We start from the raw sequence: 18503 nt of genomic DNA, 5'->3' as shown, positions 1-18503 counted from the left end.
GCAAGTGGAGAGGACTTGGCTGCTGAAATCTCCCTCACTGCTGCCGTCTCCACCTTGTACCATTTTCTCCATTTCTGACCCTGGCTTGGTGGATGCTGCATGAAAAAACACTGAAATGCAGCTCATTCTAGACGTGTCTGTATTTCAATTTGAAACCAAACAGAGCCGGTGGCTCGCAGGGCAGAGGTGGTCAGCAGGTGGACGTTTCTCACAGTTAAACCCTCCGGTGCGGCCCGAGCATGGCCATGACCCCCAGCAGTGCCATCAGGTTCCCTGCCGCCAGCGTCCCCGCAGCACTGTCGGCGATGATGGGCTTTGGTCGCAGCCACCGTCTCCCCCAGCACAGACAGCAGCTGCGCTGCTGAGTCAGCAATTAGCAGCAGGTCCGGTTCTGGAGCCCATCACCGACATGCTTAGCTTAAAACGCTGCAACAGAGGAACATCTTTTTGAATACATAATAACCAGGGAAGCACCCCATCAGACAGCGATACCCATCCTCCTCCCGGCTGCCAAAGGCTGTGGCTGGATCTGTCCCCGGGCTCCCCTGGAGCAGCCCAGACCAATCCCCAGTACCAGGGGCTGCTGCTGGCATCCCAGGGCACAATTTAACACTGACAGGGGCATGAGGCAGGATTTCCAATGTGTGATGCTGGGAACCATTAACACTATGGTTCGCTGGATGACGTTTGGCCCCCCAAAACACAGCGCAGAGCCTTCCTGGCACCCTTTGCGGGCAAGCAGGCTGCTGGGTGCAGAGGGTGCATGCACCCACACCCGTCCCCATCGCTCCCGGAGCTCAAGGGCTCAAGGGAAAGGCTCTGTCCAGGGCTGCAAAAGTTTCCTACCTGCAGCTCCGGACCCGAATGGTCACAAACTACAGTCCTTTTCCCAGTGGAGAACATCTGAGTCTGCAGACTTTAACCTGGAGCATCCCAGGCAAGCCAAGGGAAGTTTGGCCTCCATGAGGGCTTCAGGACGGGAGTAAGGATTTAGCAAAAGGGCCCGTAAGCTTTGCTCTGGTATCCCCTCCTGCTGCCCGCCCCTACCATGCTTCTACAAGCAGAAATCCCGAGCGTGCCCCACCGAAAAGCTGTTTGCAATGTGTGCACCGCTCACGGGCCAGTTTGGGAAACCTTTCCAGCAGTGCAGAGCACCTCTCGCAAAGGTCACCTCTCACTCGTGCTTGGCTGCTCTCGTCCTCGATGCCTTAGAAGTACCCAGGAGAGACGGCACCTCGCAGGTCTGGCGCTACATTTTCAGGGAGAAAGATTAATGCTATTTTCCTACCAGCTCCTGTACTATACCATATCTGAGGTAGTCGTCTTCGTCCTGCTTCCGCGCGGTATTTAGCCATCTGCTGAACCACAAACTCATGCCCAAGTACCCTGTCGAATTGCAGCCTGTTATTCCTTTTGCAGCCTTAATCTCTTGCTGCAGAGCAGTTACCAGTGTCTGTCATCATGTCCGCTCTAGTTATGCCATATAATTTGATGAGGGTTTGATCCCCTGCTCGTTGGCATCTGTAGGAACTTCTCCATTGGACCCATGCATTGAGTGAAGTCCTTTGGCTGCTCTTGTTCCTGTTCAACCCTCCTCCTTCCCCTTCCCAGGGAAACGTTGGGGTGGGATGGCTGCTCCACGTCCCTGGGACCACTGGGAAACAGCGTTTGATGCCACGGCACTGTCTGGTGCGGACGGGCTGCCGCCAGCACCCGCCATGGTGGGGGTGGGAGCTGTACCCTCCTCCCGAGCCCACCACATCCCACCTAACGTTGGAGCGTAAGGAGAAGGCAGCCGAGCCGCAGGCCGGGGCTTGCCTGGGTCCCCCCACCCTGGCCCGAGCAGCGGTGCCGGGGAACTCACGGGTTTGGCCTCTGTTTGGGAGCTTGGGCGCCTTCCCTTGTAGCGAGCGTTGGGGTCTTCAGTGGGCACAAGCAAAACTTCAAAGGCCAAAATGTTCAGGCATGTCCATCACCTCTGGGCACCGCTGGCCCCAGGGGTGGGTTCAGATGCTGGGAGGAGGTGCAAGTGTTTTCTTCAACCCTGTCGTGGTTTAGCCCCAGCCAGCAACTCAGCACCACACAGCCGCTCGCTCACTCCCCCTACCCCGATGGGATGGGGGAGAGAATTGGAGGAGTAAGAGTGAGAAACACTCCTGGGGTGAGATAAGAACAGTTTAATAATTGAAATAAACTAAAATAGTAATGCTAATAGTAACAGTATAATAATGATAATAATAATAATGATATACGAAGCAAGTGATGCACAATGCAATTGCTCACCACCCGCCGACCGATACCCAGACAGTTCCCGAGCAGCGATCGCTGCTCCCCGGCCAACCCCCCCCAGTTTCTATACTGCCCATGACGCCATATGGTATGGAACAGCCCTTTGGTCAGTTGGGATCAACTATTCTGGCTGCGCCCCCTCCCAGTTTCTTGTGCGCCTGGCAGAGCATGGGAAGCTGAAAAAGTCCTTGACTGGCATAAGCAGTACTTAGCAACACCTAAACCATCAGGGTGTGATCAGCATTCTTCTCCTACTAAATCCAAAACACAGCACTGTGCCTGCTGCTAGGAAGAAAATTAACTCTATCCCAGCCGAAACCAGGACAAACCCCAAAATGCAGCCTTTCCTCCTGGGTGCCCTGAGGGAGGTTCTCACACCCCGACCCCTCAGGAGGGCGCAGGCAGAGGGGTACCACCCCGCTCCCACCACCGGAGAGAGGCACGCAGCCCCCCACGCCTGGCTGCCCTCCACGGGGCAAGCACCCAGGGGGCCCAACGCATGATGCAGCCGGAGCATAAATACCTCAAACCTTCCAGACTGACGCTGTAAGATCGCAGTCCCTCCGCAAATTCACTCCGCACAGTTACGACCGCTCGGTTACAAGGCCCAGCACGCCGGCATCCTCCACGCGGCAGAGAAATCACACCCCGAACGACATGGGATGTTGTAAATCCAGCTTGTAAATGATCTTCACTTCGTTTTGTTCGGTCTTTCTGATGTATATCTTGCTTTTTTTGCAGATGGTACTTTCTGGTGTAACAATTCTCTGCAGTTCTGGTATGAAATTGGTGTATTTGTTAAAAAAAGTTTGTTCTATTAATTTTTTTTTTTTTTTTGTGGTTTCCAAAAGCCCATTGGTGCATTGTACAATGGGATCTTGTAGTGTGTCATGAGAAAGAAAAAAAATATGCCGATGTGTTATGGAGTGATTTTTATTTCCAAATGATTGTGTTGTTGACAACTATATATATTATATATATATTATCAAGATACTAAGAAAAAAGATCTAAATTTACCAAAATCTGTATATTTTAATAAATGCATAAAGCTTTATTGTGTGCCTTTACATTTAAAAATCAGACAGGAACTAATGGATTTTTAAAGAAAGCCAGAGACAAATGTGTCTTAGTATCAGTTTCCATAGTAATGTAAATCTTTCAAACGAAAGGCTAAACCAAAAAATAAAAAATAAAAAAATTCCCATATAGATTTTGTTAAGCCAATCAGTACCTGAAGGTCTGATATTTTTTCAATGCGAAATTGAAGCTAGAGATGAACAAACCTTAAGTGCTTCAATATTTCCTTTGTAGACGATCCATTTCAATGGGCTGACTTTGGTATTTACTTGCACTGTTGTGAAAAAAAATGGTTATCAGTTTACACAATAAAAAAAAAAACACCACGGAAAAAAAACTAAAGCAAATGACCGCAGGTTGACTATTGCAGCGCGAAGCCCCGGGGAGCACCGATGTCTTCGCGTCTGCTCGGGGTGCTGCAGGCACCCACCGTTCCCCGGGGTAACTGGGGTGTCACGGCACCATCACCCCCTGCATGGGCACCGGGGCCGCGGGGAGGCAGGCATCGCTCGCGGGACCACGGCCACCTCCCCGCTTCGGGATGCTCAGGGCCACCAGTGTCCCCCCACAGGCTTCCTGCTGTGATTCCTGTTACTTGGGGAGCGGGGAGGCTGCCAGGCGCGCTCCCCGTGATGGGGAGCTGCAGCTGGTCCACATGGAAGCCAGGGAGGGCTCCACTGGGGCATCAAGGACCACCACCTCCACGCCGGGACGACCGCCAGAGCTCACACCCACCGCTCCACAGCTGATATTAGGCATGGCAAGGAGCAGTTTTTCCTTTCAGGAGAATTCTCTTCGACTCCATTTTGAGGCTTCGGGTCAGCAAACGAGCACCAAAAGCCTTCAAGAGCCAACAGCGCCGCGACCAACCCAGCCTGGGAGAACCCTGCAGGGGATCGAGGCATTTGGGAGGGTGCAAAGCAGGTATTTCAGCTTTGATCCTTTAAAAACTAGAAAAGTCTAATGTTCTTTGTGCTTCCGCCAAACACTTCCCCTCTGCAGTGCCAGCACTAATATCCTGTCCCATACTTGGCCCCATCTCCTTGCGCTCCACAGTTGCAGGCGTCTGTTTTCCCCACGGCTGCTCCAGGGTTGTTTTGTTTGGATTTTTCTTCTCTTCCATGAAATAAAGCTTCTTCCTTCCTCTGAGCAGCTTGCCCAGGGCCTTTTAAGGGTTAGATTTGGGATCTGCCACCGGTCACCTGTGACTGTGGGCAGGGTGAGCGGAGCCCCAGCACCAGCCCCTGCGGAGGGTCCCCAGCCCTACATGCCTGAAGATGCCAAGATGCAGCCCAAGGGTGTGGGCAGCAAAAAAAAACCCATAAGCACTGCCTGGCAGGGCTCATTCCTCATCGGGTCATGCACCGCTGCCCCAGCCCCTCCAGCAACACCTTGCCAAAGCCCCCCCTCAAGCATCTGAGACAGGTTTTCCTGTGCTTTCCCCTCCCAGTTTGCTCCAGGGCCTTTTGCAGGGCAGCATTCCAGCAGCTTTCTGCTCTAAGGTCTCCCACGCCACCGTCAGCCCCGGGGTTAGGCGGCAGAGCCGCCGCTCGGCTAAAGCCGTGGGCAGCGGCGCACAATCCACAATCCCCAGGCAGCCTGCACAAGCTGGCACGTCTGTGCGCCACCCCTTCACCCGTGGCACCCGCACATCAATGGCAGCACTTGTAGCGTCTCTCCAGCGCGTACAACAACTGCCTGTGCCCTGCCTGTGATGTAATGGGCACAAGTGTCCTGCTGCCGGCCCCGCGCCGCTGCCCGCCTCGGGTACATGGTATAGGATGGCAGCGACGCAAAGCCTGCACAACAGAGATGCGTTCAAGAGTGCTCAGTCTTAAAGGCAGATGCTGGGGTCTCGTGTCAGAGGTGGAGGGTGATGCACAGGCAGCCCGGGACATGACCAGCCCCTCCTGGAGCCTCCTTGTTCATTCCTTTTAAAAGCTCCCACCTTGGCTTCCCACATGGAGGAGGCAAGGTGTGGGAGCTGCAGCATCCTTGCCCATGTCTGTGTCACCCAGTTTGGATTCTTCAACTGAAGTAGACCAAGATGAAAGGACAGTCCCTAATCCACCGAGGTTTGAGTAGCAGCCTTCAGGTTCTTCCCCATCATGCCAAACAATTTGGTTGGTCCTCTCCTCTGCTTGCTCAATCCCCTCTCCTCCTACACACGCCACCACCTGGGCTGTCCCCCTTATCCACGCTTGAACAGCAGCTATTCCTCTTTTCCTGCTCCTGAAGCCTGGCTTACACGAATGATTTGAACTGAGTTAACATCTCCAGGAACAGATGGGATTTTGTATTAGCGTAATTAAATTGCTACAGCCTCTGGTAAGGACGGGGTTAGATCTTGATCTTACATGGTTTTAATCAGAGCGATGACCCCAGATCAGACCCTTATTTTAGTTGAGAGCACTTCCAGCAACATGACTTATCAACTCAGCACGCCCAAGCAGTGCTGGGGGTGTATCTCCACCACCTCAGGGCGTTTCTAAAGTCTCCCCGATGAGAAGAGTATCACGAGTCGGTACCACTGGTGCAAGCTGCTATCAGGAACATCGAAAGAACAAGACAGTGGTCAGTACCTTGCAGGAAGATTACTCGTATTTTAAATATTCCCCCCCAAAACAATAAGGCCCTCTTAATTCCACAGCAGAGCAGAATCTCTCATCCTGAACTGGTATTAAAAACCAAAATCTCTGAAATCATTGGGAAACCCCTGTCATGGAAAAGCTAGCTATGGAAACACACAGGAAGGAAGGAAAAAAAGAAGCCAGTGGTTGCAGGTACTCTGTTATTTATTGTACAGTATTTCACTGAAAGTACAAAGGCATCATCAGTATTCACCAGAATTGTATTGTAACAGGCACATTATACTGCATATTAAAATGTGGTACTTTAATGATGCAAGAGAGAACACAAATTTAGAGGAAGAAAGCGAGGAGTTTAAAAAAAATGTAAAAATACATTTTTAGTAACTGATCTGTACAAAGGAAAAAAAGAAACCAAACCAGAGTGTGGGGATTAGAGCCCCCAAAGTCATTTAAAACTATATATAAAGGCACTGTTATCTACCGTGTAATTGGGACCTTTGGGTTCTGTTTCCTTCATACTGATGACTGTGGGGGTGGGGGAAACACTGTTACTAAAATGATCAAACTCATACAAAAGTATTTACAGAGAAAGGCAGAAAAAACTCCCCTACTCTTGTTCCAAAAGAGAAACATTTGCCCGGTGGGAGAGCACAGCTTTCCTCCCTACCCTCTCGCCCAAACCGTGCCAAAGCAGTGACCTTGAACAGGAGAAAGCAAACAGTGACGTGGTGGGAGAAGCTGCCAGAGTCCTTCTAGCAACGGGAAAGTGTCTCTCTCATTTCTGTTTTATTGCTTTAAACTCTCCTATAATCAGGGGAGCTAAAAAATAAAATTAAACCCTGAAACCCACATGACAACCCCCAACCCTCTGAGTCATCCTGACTGCAAGAAGATGGGGCAAGTGGTCAGGTCAAAATGGGGAGGACCAAGAGGTAAGGCTGGCTGGAGCTTTCTTTCTAGAGAAGGGGGGGAACAGATGGGGAGAATAACGCTTCGAACTACCAGACATTTGTGCTGCTTTTCTAAATCTTCCCCTGGGAGCCTGACAGCAGTGTGTGTCAGTAGAAGCAAACCCAGGGCACACAAACCCACCAGCCAAAGCATCTGACGGCAGCCGTGGGACATCCCCAGGACGCTTACACGTGAGCGCTCTTCGCGTGGGTAGGGGAGCTGGATCCCGAGGCGTAGTAGAACCGGTTTTCACCGAACGTCTGGGCATCTCCCGAGCAGCAGACGATGACGCAGCCGCCGAAGAGGCAGAGGGCAGAGCCGATCCAGCCCGTGTACAGGGAGTAGCCGAAGCTCATAATGGTGGTCTCGCGGTGGGCGCACACGGGGAACCAGATCGTCGCAACGACGCCGCACATGGCTGGGGAGAGATGGAAAGGAAAGGTAACTCCCGCGTGTCACCCCACCATGGGGACACAAAGCACGCCAAAGGGGAGGGAAGGCTCTGCAGGACAGGGGCCAGAGGGGAAGCCCAATCCCTGCTCCCTTGCTGTCCCACGGTGGGGCCCAGCAGCGTCAGCATCAGGGCTTGGTCCAAGAGATCTCCGAGCAGGAGGCAGCGTGGGAGCCTCGCAGGGAGAGAGAGATCAAGAGAGAACAGCCATCTCTCTCAGGCACCAACAAAAAAAAAGAAAAAACAACTGCTGCTTGACACAATCTGATATATTTGTTACAGGGGAAACAGATTTGTTCCCTAGAAACATCTTTAAGGGGGAAGCATGAAAGTCATCCCTGAAATGGATGCTCTGGAGAGCTGCAGAATTAGGAATAGATTAGATATGAAGCAAGACCATGAAAGCCGTACGCATCGGTGAGACAGTAAAATCAGTGGCCCAGAGTCAACTGGTTTAAATCACATTTTAAATCACATTTTAAATCACATTTCTGCATGAACTCACGTGCCACATTCTCAGCCCACGTCAATCAGCATCACTGCAGTTGCTGTACTGAATGGTCACATAAACTTTAACGAAATATCCCAGCACTTAGCAAGACAGAGAAGGGTTTATAAAAATACAAGCAGAAAATGGGCAGGGACAAAATAAGCCGCAGTACAGCATTGTTGGGTTTTTTTTTTATGGAGAAGGAAATGTATCACAACTCCGGAAAGCAGATTTCCCTATGGAAAATTTCTCTATATCAAGGGATGGGGACAAACCCAGCAAGGCTCTCCAGAAACCTATTGAATTGAATTGAAATGGGACCTCATCTGAAGGGAAAACAGTATTTTACCTAGAGTCCACAGTGGGTAAAAAAAATGACTGAGGGCTTCAAATTTTGCTTGAAATTCCATAGTTTTTCTCCATGAAAAACAGGAAGGCTGCGAGGACTGCTAGGCAGGTGACATGTGAAGTAGATACCCTCAGGACAGTAACGCGGGCTCGAATTCAACACTTTGCGGGTAGCCAGGCTAGAGATCACAGTGTGTTCAGTGTGCAGCACGCACGCGTGGTTTGCTCCAAGCACACGTGTGTGGTTTGCTCAAAGCACACACGCGTGGTTTGCTCAAAGCACACACGCGTGGTTTGCACAAAGCACACACGCGTGGTTTGCTCCAAGCACACACGCGTGGTTTGCTCAAAGCACACACGCGTGGTTTCCTCCAAGCACACACGCGTGGTTTGCTCAAAGCACGCACGCGTGGTTTTCTCCAAGCACACATGCGTGGTTTGCTCAAAGCACACACGCATGGTTTGCTCAAAGCACGCACGCGTGGCTTGCTCAAAGCACACACGCGTGGTTTGCTCCAAGCACACACGCATGGTTTGCTCCAAGCACACACGCGTGGTTTGCTCAAAGCAGGGAGACAACATGTGCCCTGCATTCTCCTTGTGCTACACAAGGTCACACTCGCTACCCTCGCTAAGGGTCCTACCTCCATCCTGCAAAGTCCTCACACGCACCGAGGGCAATGGGAGTGGATGGTGTGAATCACCTCACAGGAGCAGGTCCTAAAACAATACTCTTTTATGGCCTGTACATCTGAGAAGAATTAATCTGTCAATATTTATTTGCCTCCGGGACAAGCTGTGCAGGACTCCATCCTTGTGGCTATCAGAGAATCAGAGCAAAACAATAACAGGACCGTGGCAGCGTTACAGATTTCCACCGACCGCGTTAAAAGGTATCTGGAGGCAGTGTCAAAAAGTTAAGGTTGCAAGAGGGAAAAAAAAGGGGGAGAGATTAAAAATAAAATTGTTTAGTTAAAATGGAGAACAAACCATAGCTCCTGGCCGGTACAGCAGAAAACCCATCCCCAATAGCTGCAGTTATTGTGAGAGAAAATATTTTCTTATGGAAAAGAGAAGAACATTTGAAGGATGCTAATAAAGCCATGTAATAATTTGGGGCCTCCTCAAAGCAAGGACCCTGCGGCTTTGGAAGGAATTTCTGGAGAAGGCAGGGAGGGGAGAACAGCATTTCTGCTGCGTGTGGGTCAGTCCTGCAAACAGCTCATGAGCCTCTAATGCTTTAAAACAAAAATGTATCAGTTGGGAATCCACAAAGCGTTCTAATGGGCTCCAGAAAAAAAGCTTCTTTGTTGTCCGAAAAAACACAATCATCTTTTCTTTTTCTGTCAGCAGTCAATATAGATAGCTATATGTATATTTATGTCCATAGACTATAAGAGCCTTATCTATCCAGACCCTCCCCCACAACAGAGGACCGAAGAAAACACTTGCGCTGGGGTGAGAAGAGCTCTCAGAGACACTAACACAATGGCATCTCTTGTGCACGTGGCTCAACTACATGTAAAACCACCTTATTTTAATGCTGACAATACTAGAAAGCTGTGAAACACAAGCCAAGGACTTTGCATGGGCCAGTTTGACCTCTTTGTCTTCGGAGGCTACCAGCTGCCGTCAGTCACCAGTGACCCCGTTGCCCAGCAAGAGGAACGCCCTGAAACAGGACTGGATTTCATCGCTCTGCATAGATTAGATTGGGTTGTAAATCCGCTGGAAGATGTGAAAAGGACGGTCTGCAATTGCAACATCTCTTGGTGAACTCAAATTTTGGTCTAGCTGTATCACAGAGAGAGGCTGGAAAAAAGTTGATTTGCCAAGAAGCCCAAAGGGGTTGGAAAAGGCATTTTAGGGCAAGTTTCAAGGACTAAAATAGGACTGCCTACAAGGACAAACTCTTTGAACAGAAATTATTACCCCTTTTCTTTTGCGCTGATGCTGAGAGACCCTTTGCCTCTCCCTAAATACGAATGCCTTCAGACAGTAGAGCTGCTGTAGTCAATATAGTCTAGCAGAAAAGTAAAAGGAAGTCTGCAAACAGAAGGAATATTTTCTACTAGACCAACTATGTTAGCTGGAAAAACAGGCATGCTTAAGGGCACACACGTGCTGGAAAGCTTGCCTGCTTTTTGCAGCTCGAGTAGGCAGCCCTGTAAAAGCCACTGCCTCTACCTGCAAAAGTCATCTCAGTAACAGACGGCGTGGTTGTCCTCGCTCCGTCAGATCGCTGCGAATCCACAGGGACACATCCCAGCCTCCCAGCATTTCCAAGTCCTTTTTGACTGCGGACTTGCAGCGGCTCAATCCGTTGAGCTGAAACTCTCAGTGTTCTACGTTACAGGCGTGTTGTAATCGGATGGAAGTACGCATAGGCAAGAAGCACAGAAGGTGCTTGGGGAGGTGGGGGAGATAGAGCAGGGTGACTCTAACTCAAGGGGCAGCGAGTCCCTGCCAAATTCCTTAACAGTAAGTTAAAGGCTTTCTGCGGAAGAAAGAATACTTCTCTTTCACAGCTAAATTTAATCATTCTGAGTCGCTGACTCAAAGTCACACAGATTTCTCTTTCAAAGCATTTGGTTGAAATAATAGATATCCATGATTTTTTTTTTTTTTCCCTACATTCAAGGCAATCTTTTTATCGTGATATCTATGGTTTTACAAGTAAATCTCATGCAGTGTCCAGAAAAACTTATTACTATCCTTTATTTAGTATACAATAGCTAATACAGTCACTTTGCAGTAGTAATTGCCAATAACTAATGTGTTTTTCATCTGTGTTTTCCAGTGTCTTGAGTCCCTCACCTCCACCAGGAAAATGCCCGCATGGTTACCAGCACGGGGTCCCCCAAATTAGTATCAACAACACAGAACGGGCCAGGGTTTTTCCATCAACACTAGCGTATGAAATGTTTTCATACTGGCTCAGAGCAAACCTCTGCTGATGGTTGTTTTCGGCAATAAATCAGTTCTCTTGGACAGATAGGATGAAGCAAAGACATAAATACATCAGCAGGCAGGATAGGAGGGCGTGCACACAGGTTGTACTCTGCAGCCTGCTATTATCAGCGGGCAGAAAAATCAATGGAATATCTGAGCCCATTGTTTTCCTGGCAAGTTTTCAACTTTTTTTGGTTTGTTGGGGTTTTTTTTCCACACTCTTTCAACCCCCGTTTTCCTTTTTAATAAATTTCAGTGACAAACCGCCATCCCTTCCCCGAGCAACAAATGAAGTTTGCCATGGGGCCAGCTCCCCGATCTCCACTCTCTACTTTTGCTACATTAGTGAGCATTTGGGGGTTTGTTTTCTTTTAACCAGAGCTCTGGGAGTTGGTCTCCACTTAGAGGAAAAGGCTGGAAACCCATGCGGTTGGGGAAAACCACAAAAGAGAGTTTAGTGGCCAGAGGGTAAATAAGAACAGTCCAGGGCATATTACTTCTAGAATATAATTAATTTTAAGTCAGTATTATGACTTTTGAGGCTTGATTCATGCTTATTAAATGCTTTGGAACGGTAACACCTCATTCTGCAAATAACAGATCATTAATCATCTTAAATAATGTCAAAGTCCCAAGCTTTGTACATTATTCTTCTTCCAAAGGGACTGTCTTGCTGATCAGCCTGGAAAAATTTAGGGGTTGTGAAAATAAATGTGGGTTGGTTTGGTTTTTTTTTAAAAAAAAAAAAAACTTAGGGGCAAAAGGAGCTTATTTATTCTTCATCTGTGATCTGACAAAAAGAGCATTATTGTAATTGTGACTAAAACACTGTGACCAGGCTGCTGTTCCCAGCCCAGATCACTCAGGACATCAGTGACGTGAGCAAACCACTTCACCTGCAGATGCTTCAAAACTCACAGGAGTAAAAATCAGCAAGAAGTCCAAATCCGACCCAAAGAGCATTTGCCTGCCCATGTGTGTGCAAATACACATTTCCTTTCCTCCCAGGATCTACTTAGTGGGAAAACCATGTTCTGAGGCAGAGAGGAGCCTGGCTTATGGAGCACCGCAACCCCTCTCCTCCATCCTTGTACAACTATTCTCTTCCCTGGTGTTACGCCACAGCAAGCCCAGGACAGGAGAGTGGCACACAAGACCCCAAATCCCCGGTGCAATGCTGCAAGATATGGGATTTCACTGGTTCTAGCGTGGCGTTACCCAATATTGCCACTGCAATTTGTCTGCCGCGTGTGCTGGCCCTGTAATTCTGTTGCCCATCGGCAAAGCAGATTTAGGGGCAATACTCGCAATACTCTTGCCTCCACGTCTGCAGCCATGCAAACGGGGCTGATCTACAGCACGGTTCTCCTTGACTGGAACTGAAAACTCGCATTTGTTTTGCCACAAAGTGCAGCTCTGCAAGGCCTCCCCCATCCTGGGCAGGGGAAATCCGGCAAAGCAGACTCCTCCGGCACTAAAATTTCATTCACAGGCAGAAAACCCCCACTTTTTCTTTCACTTTGCTGAGCTCAAATATATGACTCAAGCTTTCAGGACAGGGATGAAGGCCACATTCCAACAGCTCTCTAATGTGGCTGTTGACAATTGGGATGTCCTAGGCAGGCCCTATAAAGCTGATTTTAGGACTTCCAGCTGTGGCAATGTGCCCTTAAACCCCACAGATGTTGAACGGCCCCCTTGGTCTCAGTCCCTTAGATTTCAGATGTGCCGACTTGTACGATCTGCTTCTCACCAAGGCACCGGAGGAGAGACCGCTTGCAAGGAAGGAGCATCCAGAGGACAGCCCCTCCGAGCGTGCAGCTATATCCAGTGCCCACTTGAAAAAAAATAAGGAGAAGAAGAAGAAAGAAGATGGGCATGATGTCAGCGCGGGCTGCCAGCGACCAGCAGAGCCACACAAAGAGGCCACTTTCCCTCACCCCTCCTCCTCTGCCACACAGACGGGTAAAAACAAGGCACGGCAGCCTGTTGCTGAGATGACGAGGCTTCAAGAACATGCAGGTGTTGCATTGGGGACAATGAGCTCCAGTCTGTGCTGCTCAAAACAATCTCCTCCACAGGCACTGAGGATGGGAAGAAATTCCCAGGGGAACATGGAGGCCAAGGGTAAGGCTGGGCAGAGGGGGTTGGGAGGCACAGGGACATGTCATCCCTCTTCCCAGGTCCATGCCACCTCCTTGCTCCCTCCCCTGCTGTCCCCACAGCACCAGAACCCCCTCAGCCGTGGGCTTCCCTTCGCACACACCTCAGCTTACTTTGACCCGGCTGCAGCTGTGATACTCAGGAAAAATTCAGAGGCTATCCGTTCCCTGTAAGCAGCTCGGAAGTTTAGACCCTTTTCCAAGAACAGCATCGCTTCCGCAGCGAACCAGCAAAACCAGCACGCGCAGGCAGCTGCCTGTGCGCGACGGCTATCGCCCTCCCGCAGGCACAGGCAGTGGCCATGCCCGAGGACTCCACAAGACAATGCACAGTAGGGTTCGCAGCCCTCTCCTCTTCTCTCTGCTTTGTCCCCTGCCTCCTGTCTTTGTCTTCCCACTCCTGGTCATGCCTTTTGTTCGCCCCACAGAGTGCAGTGATGCTGGAGACCTTCAGGGTCAGCCCAGCCTGGACAATCTCTCAGGTGAACACGCTCAACGAGCTTGCAGCACACCATCCTGGAGCAGAAGACCACCTCCAGCTCCGCACACACGCGGGGCCGGTGGGCGCCTTACCCAGGAGGATGATGAGGATCCCTCCCAGCTGGGACCGCCGGTACTTGGCAGCTCCAGGCTCATGGCCCATCCGGATGCAGGGCAAGACCGTTATCAGCAAGAAGATAGCGGGAAGACCCAGGACGGAGGCGGCAATCATCAGTGCTCGACATGCTTGGACATACCCTGTTGGCAAGGCAAAGAAAGAGGATTTTAGTCATTTGGCACAAGAGAAGGAGACCTTTGGACAAAGGCTCCTGTTAGATCAGCTCCCAAGACTTGCATGGAGAACAGGAGACAGGTTCAATCCTCTGTGTAAACAATTAAATCTTCACCAGGCATAAGAGAGTGAGACCGCAGTACAGCAGGCAGTGCGCAAACACGGGATGTGCAAGCTCAAAATTTTCCAATGAACAAATAGCACTGCCTGGAAAACACAAGCTCTTCCCAGCAAGACACTGAGAAATCATGGAGCTGGGAAATACGGGAAGGGAAAGTAAGAGAAACAGCTAGGAAGAAGTTTTCCTGTATCTTTACAAAGACAGCCTTGGTTAAATAATAAGAATTTCAGGTCTTAAAGAACAGCTTGCTGTGAGCAGAGGAGGTCCATAGTCACCCAGAGGAGGGCTGAATAGTTGAAGACCCACTGCTGAAACATGCAGGTCCATGAGATGCTACCACCAGCTGCCCTGAGGAGCTGAGGACTGTTGGCTCGGGCAGAGGAGGGACGCTCACCAACAGCCACGTCCCGATGCTGCACCTCGGGATTCCAGCCTGGTAGCAGCATTTCGGAGGAGTCCCACGGCTCGAGCTGACCGCTGGCACGGCTCTTCCTTAGGGAGAAGAAACGACTGCACCTTGCAGAGTTGCTTGAGCGGCCGTAACCAAGGGCCACATTATTCCTCTGGGTCCCTACGGACATCACGGGATTCCCTGGCATTTCATCAGTTGCCACCCCTCTCCTGCCTGCCCCCGTGCAGCGGCAGCCTACACAAGGTGGCGAAGAACAACAGGGGATGGGGACTGCGGGTGTGCTGGGCAGGGACGTGCTGTTTCTACCAGTCTGTGGGGGACTTTGTATAATAATGTACCAATCTTTTTATATTTTTATATATTTTATGTATATATAAAATTAATTTAGATATAATTTCTATATTAATTTTTATATAAAATAGAAAAATTATATATAAGTAAATAAAACCAGGTCATTACTGCATGCAAAAGAAGAAGAATCAGTGTCGGATTTGCTCCAGCGCTTGGCGAGTCTCCACCAGCTCTTGGGACAGTCTCAGCAGAGCGAGGTTGCTGGCCCTCTTTCCCCCTCTTCTTAACAAAACGAAGTTGCTACATGCAGACATGGAGTTTCATGATGCTTCAAACAGCATCAGCAAACAGGGGCCTCAAGAAAGTCCGGCTGACATACAAGTAAGACACCAGGAATGAGGATTTTACTGTTCCTGGAAATGCAGACTCTGTGTATATTGAATGTTTGCTTGATTTTTTTCAAGAGGAAACGTAACAAAAAAGTTACCTGAGGAGTTCAGGGCAAAAAATGAGACCCTAAACAAAGGAGCTGGCAGTGCTCAGTGTGGTTTCTGTGCAATCAAGCCTGATTAAACGAGAATACAAACACAACTTGTTTTGAAGACTTGACTCAGGCGACGAGAGACTCTAAATACATTTCAGCTATTGGGCACACCAGGATAAATTTCTCTCCCATGGAAAGCTGTGGGTATCAAATGGGTTACAAGCAGAAGCATCTCATTTTGTGATTTGTTTCTACTGGAGCGAAGCATTGCTTTCTGCTGCTGAAAGACCTATTTACCTATTTATTAAATTTCATTCAATAATGTTTCTTTGGGGCAAGCCTTTTCTCTGTCTTCTCTGCCGGATCATATTGAACAGGAGTAGCAATAAGGAAGGTAAACCCACTAAAATAAAAGTGTACATAGACAGGCGAAGGGAGAATAGGAGCTAGTCTGAGAGATTCAATATTGCTAAGCACGATGTGATACAGACAAGGCTCTGTAACAGAGAGAAATTTGGGAATAATGTTTCTAACCTCTTGTGAAATGATTTTCACAACAGTTTAAACAAATAAATAAGGAAACATGAAAGAAAACTACAAGGAATGGTTATTTCTACCCTGTCAGCTTTGGAAGAGGCATCTGTGAAATGCTAGAGGAGGTGCAATCTAAAACATAGCAGAATGAAAAAGCGCTACAGAGTTAGCAGGGATTGAAATAGGTAAGATCAGTAACTAAACTTACAGGGACAAGACCACACAGGACTTTGGCAGGTTTAATTAGCTCAAAAGATGGATTAATACTGATGAAACACCTTGCTTACTTTTTGCTTTGCAGTAAACTAGATGAAAATTACTGTACAGTCGGAAAATATCAAGAGAAGTTAAAAGTAGTTACATCTGTTTGCCATGTAGAAGTTCTGTCTCGCCTTAGAACATGTGGGAAGCACGAGAGCATCAAGATTAGTGACAATCTTCCAAAAGATTAAAAGCCACAGCAGCATTAATAATAGATGCCGAAAGATTGATTATACTCAAAATCATTTTAAGGAATAGAACCTTAACATTTGTAATAGTTCATCGTCATCTCAAAGCAAAACGCGAAATACTCTGTTACATCTCAAAGTACTCTTGTTACACCTCGCTATACTATATCTGGTTTTGCAATGCAATCTAGATATGAGATGTGAAAGGAACAGCGAGCGTTGAGCAACGATTAAACATTAACTGGACATTAATAGCCCCAGATAACACATGATACCTAGGTATGATTAAAACCAGGTATAACTTCATGAGAATCATGTTAAGAACTGCCGTACGCATCCTTTAGCGTATTTAACAGGCTATCTCCTGCGCTGATGAAGTTGAAGGAGCTTCGCCATCAGTTCCTCCGGCAGCAGGACCGGCACTGCTCGGAGCAAGGCTTCGCTCCTCACCTCCGGGTGGGAAGGGGGAGGACGGGGCACACGTACCTGGCAGGATGAGGATGTCCACGAGAGGCTTGCAGTGATAGAGACCTGTCGCCATGACGCAGTCTGCCCACAGCCCCTTGGACCCCAGCTCATCCATTTTCCTGCAGGTGGTAATGGTGTAGCCACAAGTCACCACCCAGTCGTTGGTGGCCGTTGCCACAACCACCCCGATCCACCCTATAAAACTGCAGACAAATCCGGCCAGGTGCAGGCAGGTGGCCACCATGTCGATCCCTTGGTGGGGCACGCTGGACGGGAGAGCGCCCACAGGGGTTCAGCAAAGCCAGCCGGGAGCTCCCCGCTGCGGATCCCGGCTGCTGGGACCTACCGCGAGCTGCGAGCAGGAGGGACGGGGCTTTGGTAGGACGAGGTCCCTGATCAGGCGCTGCTGCAGGCACTCGGCTGCCTCTGCCCAGCTCCCTCCCTGGGAGGGGTCAGAGCTGCCTCCAGCTCCATAACGCATGGGAGGAGCGAGCGGGGAGCCCCAACTTCTGCCAGTTCCTCAGGAGAGTCGGAGGGGAAGGAGGGCGTGGAGAGGAGGAGATGCAGAATTGCACCCACCCGCGCTTGAAAAACAAACCGGGCTGCTTTATTCAAACACAAACAGCCTGACTATTCAAAATTTAGCATCAAGGGAGAAAAATCAAGGCAGTGTTTTCGAGCTGAAGGCAAATGATCACACTGGTACCTCTTCATGGAACGACAGGGCAAGAAACGTGGTGGACAGAGTTACTCAAGAGGTGGAATTTTCATCCCACCAAAGCCATCAGCACGGCTGCAGTAAAAGGACAAAATCAGTCTTGGGTTTTTCCTGATGTTTTCAGTAACTGCAAAAACATGAGAGACCCATCACCACATTCTCTGCTTGTGCCTGGGTATTCAGAAGTACTAACTAACACTCACAGGGTCTTAAAGATGTGTTTATCAGCACTTTATTTCCACTTTGGAATGCTAAAATTAAAATGAGCGGCTTTTTACTCAGACTCATTATGGGCGTAAATTTTTGTCTACTTGATAGAACAAGGAACAGCCCACTCCAAAATGTCAAAAGAAGAAAAAACTTCACAGCCCATTCTGCATCAGGAGAAATAGGCAGGCGGGATATTTTCCTAATTTTACTTTGTATTTTCACAAAGACAGATATATGTGTTATCGGGTGCCAACACATCCCTAATGAAATTTTATCATTGTGTGGCCGCCAGTGCTTTTAATTTTGCAAAGGGAAGGTTTGGATCTAGGCAGATAAAACGTGCCTGGAGAGACCACTAGCGGAGAGCCGTCCGCATTGCACGGGGAAGGGAAAACCGGACGAGAAAATGACAGAACAATGAATTTGATTCATTCCTAGAGCTGTTCGCGAAAAAGAAATATGGGAAGCTACACTCCAAGATTAACGTGCGGGGAATGAAAATATATCCTGCCCTTCATCCAACAGTATTTTTTCCCGTTCTTTAGCAAATGAAGTGAAAAACATGAACGAGACCACCCCAAGCTTCATTTGTGACACGTTCCTTAGATTCAAAATTTCAGGACATGAGGCCACGGTTTTGTTTTGTCAAAGCTTCATCTGAACACTGGAGTTACTACCTAAATAACTGAAAATTACTTTTGAAGAGGAGCTTTTATAATAAATAGAAACCTAA

General features: G+C 48.9%; 2 protein-coding genes across 3 annotated transcripts in view; one reads left to right on the top strand and one right to left on the bottom strand.

Moving 5' to 3' along the window:
- The window catches only part of EIF5A2 (eukaryotic translation initiation factor 5A2), a 472944-nt gene that overhangs the window by 99815 nt on the left and 354626 nt on the right, over nt 1-18503 (top strand). The window lies entirely within an intron of this gene.
- CLDN11 (claudin 11) lies at nt 7094-17086 on the bottom strand. Its single transcript, XM_075717015.1, has 3 exons — nt 16861-17086; nt 13885-14049; nt 7094-7326 (listed from the first exon to the last, which is right to left on the bottom strand). The coding sequence occupies exons 1-3, from the start codon at nt 17084-17086 to the stop codon at nt 7094-7096; spliced, it is 624 nt and encodes a 207-aa protein (XP_075573130.1).

The sequence above is a fragment of the Pelecanus crispus genome, chromosome 9 (genome assembly GCF_030463565.1).
Source record: "Pelecanus crispus isolate bPelCri1 chromosome 9, bPelCri1.pri, whole genome shotgun sequence".
In the NCBI taxonomy this organism is placed as follows: Eukaryota; Metazoa; Chordata; class Aves; order Pelecaniformes; family Pelecanidae; genus Pelecanus; species Pelecanus crispus.
This window is presented reverse-complemented; position numbering and strand designations above follow the sequence as displayed.